Below are 6705 nucleotides of genomic sequence, written 5' to 3'. Positions count from 1 at the left end.
AATTTTCATGTTCATTTTTTGTTTTCTTAGTTCCATAGCTGGCAGTTAAGTTAGTTATTACTATAACTAAGATTTATTTACTTGTTAAGCCCTTCAAACTTTCTTGTATTTGCACTTTAATCCACTAGTTTAATACCAATCAACATTTTTATATTTCCTTTATTAAAATTTTTGCCTCGGGTGTTTTTATTTACCTTCTTTGTTGCCATTACTGTGTTTTTCAAGCTTTTGCCAGAAAGCTTAAGTCTTTATCAATTTTCTTTTATGTTAAACAATATTTGTTTTTACTTAATTCCTTACTATTAATAGGTTCAAATTTAAGCATGTGTAGCTAAATCCTTAGTGGTTGGTTGATGAAAATGATGGGTAATTGATTTTTGGGTTTAGGGACTAAATTGTAAAAATTAGACTACATCAAATAGACATCAACACTAGGATTGATGCCCTTAAGGGAAAATGAAGATAAGTGAGACCGAAAGGAGATCTTATGAGGCATCAATTTGATAATCCTAGGTTAGTTTGGTGAGGTCAAGATATAGGTTGGACTAATTTTTCGAAATTGGTAAAGTTGAGTTCGATATGTAAAATTGACCAATTTAGGAGTAATAGCAATTTAGATCCCTAATTTGAAGGTTAACCAACCTCATGGAAATCAACCAACTGCTGCCTATTATTATATTTGATAGTATTTTTTAGTTTCATATTTTGTTTTATTTATAATTTAGTCATTTGTTATTTTTAGGTAATTAATTAGTGTAATTAAACTCGTGAACAGCTTTTCGTAATATAATACTTAGTGAGTAGTTAGCTAGAATCCTTTGATTGCATGTTTATAGTTTAGAAATTACTTAATCACCAACTATTTTAGGTTTGACCCTTGAAATACTCTGATGTTCCATTGGACAATATAAATATTACAACTAACACTGTCTGCTTACAGTTAAAAACCGCACTTTTAAACTTGTTTTAAAAAATTATTTGTTTTTATGTGCACGCGCAATACGGGTCAAGATACTATCATCTTTTTCAATCGAATTAAAGAAAAGAACACAAGAGCTTAATGACATTGAAGTGTTTCGAAGCTTTCAAGCAAAAATTGGCTAGTACAATTTAGTCATTTTCTTGTAATTTTTATGTTTTTGAGACCATAAGAGCTTAATCTAGCTAACCCATGTATCAATTTGCAAAACTGTTAAAGTTTTAAAAGTTTCCTTAGTTGATAATTGAAATTTTTAGGTATAAAATGGATTGATTTTAAGCTTAGAAGTGAAAAAGAACTAAATTGTAAAACTAATTGATAGTTTCGTACATTAGGAACTAAACTAAATAAATTGTAAAATTGGCTATAGAAATAAGAAATAAGAGGTCCCTAATAGATTATAGTGAAATCGTATTTCAATTTGGAGATTTAAATTAAAAGTTATGTTAGTCCCAATTTTAAGGACTAAATTGAATAAAAGGAAAAATTCGTATAAATTGACAGTTGATTTTGAATTTGGTTGAATATTGATGATATTGTATGCTTATGTTAATCCGTAGCTAACGTCGACCTAGATTCCTCAAGAGGAAAAAGAAAAGCTAAAGTCGTCGACGAATAACTCGGAATTCCTAGTTTGTATTTCTATAATTCAAACCACTTAAATTTTCGCATTTCTATTCTATTTTGCATGGTAAAATTTATAGGTGGGCTGAAATTGATAAATCGAGTTGAATTGATACGATCTTGATTAATTATTGATATAGAGGACTAAATTGAATAGAATTGGTGAAAATGTGAAATTGGATTTGAATTGCATTCACTCAAGATATGATATATATGTATTGATGAATTAGTTGATGAAGTGAAAGTGATGAATTATAAATTAAGCTATGCTATATTTGGAATTGGATAAATTGTTACCCTATTAACTGTTCAGGCAAAGTTGGATATAGTTGGCATGCCATAGGATAGATCGAGTACGGGTTACTTCAAATATGATTCGATGAATGCTAGACACATTTTTACTTTGATTATATCAATGAGCGCATGGCGCAAATTATTTATTTCGGAATTATCCGATGAGGCACTGAGTGTCAAATTAGTGTGATTGGTTGGATCCGTGTATCCGCTTGAGTCTGAATCAAGTTAATAGGAAATAAAATGTAAAATATATAATGGTACATGAATGAATTGAGATGATGATGTACACTAGATTATAGGTTCAGAAGATTAGTATGAAATTGAGACAATTTGATCGATTCATTTGGGGACGTATTGGAATTAAAATATGATGCTCCTATATTTGTTAATTGAATATGAATGAAATGATTTATATGATAAATGGTACATTATAGCATGTTATTTGGCATTTGTATTGCATGGTATTTTGATTGATGTAATTTTAATTGATTCAAGTTTGTCTATAACATTCATGTTGAATGTATGTTTTAACTGAATTTTAATTATTGACTACTATGAATTGCCCGTGCTTTAATCGCAGTTGCTCCAGCAACGAATCTGACATCTCATAACTCGGACTCAGTGATCGGGTTAGATGTCAGGGTGTTACACCCCCTCTTCCCATGTGTCCCAATAACTACCCTTTCAGTATCACCACTCTCACATTCTTCTATAAAAACCTTAGGTCCATTTTAACACCACGCACCTCTTCTACCATCCTAATCTCCTCCTGACCCTCACATGTAGCTTCAACCTTTCCCAACGCCACCTAAATCTTTCCCATCTTTGGCTCCCCACTCATACCTTCACCCATATCACTGCCTTTATTCCTTAATGGAACTTCTCTCAAATGAGTACCATAAATCATACTCAATCTTTTTTTGCACTCTTTACTTGTATGACTAATCAAATCATAAGAAAAAAATGTGATCAAGTAATTTCTCATACCTAAATTTAGCCCAAAGTCACCCTTTATTTTGACAAGGAACCTAAAAGCTTGCCACCTCCCCGACACACAGAACCGTGTCTTTTGGCCATATTCTTTTTAAAATACCCAAAACCCCTTTCCAATTAAACAGTCATTCAGTCTTTATACAATTTCTTTTACATGTTATTATACTACTTTACATATTTTTTTTTTATAAAATATCTAAAACTACCCATAACTCCTTCACTCCCTTAAATAAGAGGATAAACGTACTTCAATACGCTTGAACCTACATCCTCCTGTTCTGGTAACAATGCTGATACCAACCAAGCTAAGACTCAATCGGCATTAATTTGATTTATATAGGCCTTGACTTTTTGTGTATTTGTATTGTATTCATATTATTTCTGTGTCATGCTATGTATTAATTATTTCACTATGTTGTATTTATATAATGTCTTAATTTATTCAATTATACTATAGTGATTCAAATTTTAACTATAAATTTGTCTATTAAATAATTAAATCTCAATATCTATTACACATTAATATAATTAATATCAATATTGTATTCAAAATTTTAATCTAATTATCTGCAAAGGGTATATTCTAATTAAATTAACACAAATTTTATCCTATGTATAAAGAATGATAAAACCTCCAATTATAATTAATAGCACAAGATCTCTTTCACTGGTGGAAATTCCACAACGTTACAATAACGCACAACTCAAGTAAATTATGTTTAGTGTGACTCTGTATCACTATAATAATAAAAAAAATGGTTTTAATTTACCTTTCTAAACCCTATTTTTTTAGATTAAAATATTTCGTGATCCCAAAAAAAGCCCCATGTTTTTGTCAAAAAAAAAAGTTCGTGAAAATAAATAAATTTGTATCTTTCGAACGTTTACATGCATAGAGCCAAAAAGTGGAAGTTCAAGGATTTTGGCTCCACTTTTACGGCTGATTTCACATTCCCTTCAAAACATTTTAAGGTCTTTGTGCTTTGCTTAGAATCTAACTGTATAAAAAGGTTGATCCACTAACCATTTCTTTTGGCCTATCTGAGCCTTTAGGATTCATTTTTATCCTATGAAACAAAAATAGCTAACAGTATATTTCAACTCTTATAAAAGAAGCTGAAGAACCCTCCAATTTTTAGAATTTGGCAAAGGACAATAATGGAAGACCAATGGAGTCCACTTAGCTGGGGTTTTTGCTCTCAACAAGAGGTAGGCTCTTAGGGCAACTTGTTTTGAACAATGGGCATTTCTTGTTTTTGCTAAATTCTAACTTTTTTTGTGAAATTTCTATAGGGTTTGGATGAGTTAAAGCATACCCTTTTGTTTACAACCTGGGAGCTAGAGACCACAGTGAGATCAGCTAAAGAGGAGATTACTAAGAGAGAACTTGAACTGTTTCATTTCAAAGATGTTTTAACCAAGACAATGAAAGAGAGAGATGAAGCTCAATGTAGATGCCAGAAGCTTATGGTGGAGAAATTCATGCTTGAGCAACAATTGCAACACAAAGAGCAGCCAAAACAGCAACAAAACCAGCAGGACACTGCTTCACTGTCTGGTGTTTCTAGCAGTGAAGATGAATCCAATTCCAACATAAGTTTAGTTTCATCTCCAGGTTTGGACTCATTGCCACAACCATCTCTTCCCCAAGAAGCCTTGAAACTAGCAGCTAATAGGCCACTACCTGAGAAAGGGAGGCTGCTTCAGGCCGTGAAGGACGCCGGTCCGCTCCTTCAGAACCTTTTATTAGCCGGACCGCTCCCTCGATGGCAGCATCCACCACCTCAACTCGCCGCCATCGAGATCCCACCGGTGGGTATCTCTTCCCCTAGTAAGCAAGTTAATGGCTGTTTAAGCAAGAAGAGAGGTCCAGAGAACATTGAAGGCTTAGAATCTTCCCCTAACAACAAGCACCACAAGGTTGCTCTCTATTGAACAATTAATACCCAATTTCGATCCTTTAATTGTCTAATTAATGGCCATATTTTATGGTCTAATAGATAATCAGAATTTTGAAAGACTAGTGTTTTTTGGCCTTTAGGAAATCAAATACCCTGACTATCCCACCAATGCATTTCGATGGAGCCTTAGAAAAGTTAGAATTAGTGTCTTAAGGTTATGCTTGACTTTCCAAATTATGTATATCAATGGAATCCGACAAGATGTTCCAAGATTTCCAAATTTAAGAAGATTGTATGTTTCAATTGTTGAACTAATGTTATGGCTTGTGCTATAATGGCATTCCCCTTTTCTTTTGCCTTTGCTTTTGTCTATATCAAAGTTGGTTAATGATGAACAAGTCTGACCGATGTAAGCAATCATATAGATCTTCAAATATATTCCTTTTTTTCTCATTCCATGAAGCACACCTACCATGAATGGTGAATGTCTGCCATTAATAGCGCAACTAATATCATGACTAATGCATATATATATATATATATGAACTCAATGAATATATCTAGCACAGCTTTGGGGTCAATGAGATTCAATTAAATTTAGAGTTGAATCGAGTCGAAACGAACTTTAAACAAAATAAATTTTTTCTTACTTTATTTTTTCAATTTTCATCTAAATTCTTATTTAAGGATATCGAGCTCTTTACTAAATTAGCTACCCATAAATTGTAAATTACATGTGTATAGATTTAATCAACAATTTAGGAATAATTTTTTTCTTAAAATGAAAATTTTAGTTAGAATAATTACAAATATACATATAATAATAACATATATAAACAATCATGATAAACACGACGTGATCAAATACGTGATTTTAATTGTAATTTAAAATATGAATTTTATCCTATTGGGGAAATGATGAAAAACATCAAGTATGAAAACATAGAAAAAAATGGTAGTAAAAAGATAGTTTGCATCACATGGAGGGGTCAAGGTCATTGTTTACTTTAAGACCAATGAAGGTAGCAAATTCCAATTGCATCAAAAGCCATAATCATGCAAGGCACATGCTGGTTAGCGCAACATTCACCGGTTAAATGTCCCCACACGTTTTTGCTTTTTAGCTTTCCCGGGCTATCCTCTCCTTCATCATGAGCTTTAAACTATAACTGTATGAGTTGGGTTATCGTTCAAAGTCTCAAGACTAGTGCAAAATTTAAGAGAATTTAAGTATAAATATTAGATTCGAAAATGGACTTGAGTAAAAAAGTTAAGTTCGTTTAAAATATGGTCAGACTTGAGCTTCAACATTCAAGGTCTAAATTTAGCCCATGAACACTTCTAGTCTAAACACTACCAAATTTTTAAGAGTCAAACCATCCATTTGGTTTGGTAGGTTTGCTTCAATTTGAATTGGAATTAGAAAAAAAAAGTAAATTTTAATTTAAATCTCAAAATTCTACATAAATTTTGGTTTAATGTGTAATGCCATACATAAACTTTGATTTTGAGCAATTTTATATATGATATTTTTATTTGGTTCATTTTTTTACAAACCACTAACACAATTATCAACATAACAACATTTTACATTTACATATTGCATATACATGAATAATCATATTGATCCAATATAAAAATAATTTTTTGTATTTATTTCTTTAAATATGTACAATTGAACAAAATTAGATTTTCATGTATACATTTGAATCTCAATCTAGTTTTCATGTGTACAATTGCATCAAATCAAAGTTAATGTATCAAAGTACACATTTAATCATAGTTTATATATAGTTTTGACATCTATCTCAAATAAAATTAGTATTTTTATTTAAGTTTAAGTTTAATTATAAAAAATATTTTAAAATATTTTAATTATTTTTAAAAAAGAAAGCCAAATATTTGGGCTAT

General features: G+C 31.1%; 1 protein-coding gene across 1 annotated transcript; it reads left to right on the top strand.

Moving 5' to 3' along the window:
- The first annotated feature begins 3783 nt into the window (after positions 1-3783).
- On the top strand, positions 3784-5247 carry LOC121207695 (uncharacterized). The gene is made up of 2 exons (XM_041078061.1): positions 3784-4102; positions 4187-5247. The coding sequence occupies exons 1-2, from the start codon at positions 4052-4054 to the stop codon at positions 4826-4828; spliced, it is 693 nt and encodes a 230-aa protein (XP_040933995.1). The 5' UTR covers positions 3784-4051; the 3' UTR covers positions 4829-5247.
- Positions 5248-6705: the final 1458 nt, after the last annotated feature.

The sequence above is a fragment of the Gossypium hirsutum genome, chromosome A10 (genome assembly GCF_007990345.1).
Source record: "Gossypium hirsutum isolate 1008001.06 chromosome A10, Gossypium_hirsutum_v2.1, whole genome shotgun sequence".
NCBI lineage: Eukaryota > Viridiplantae > Streptophyta > Magnoliopsida > Malvales > Malvaceae > Gossypium > Gossypium hirsutum.
This window is presented reverse-complemented; position numbering and strand designations above follow the sequence as displayed.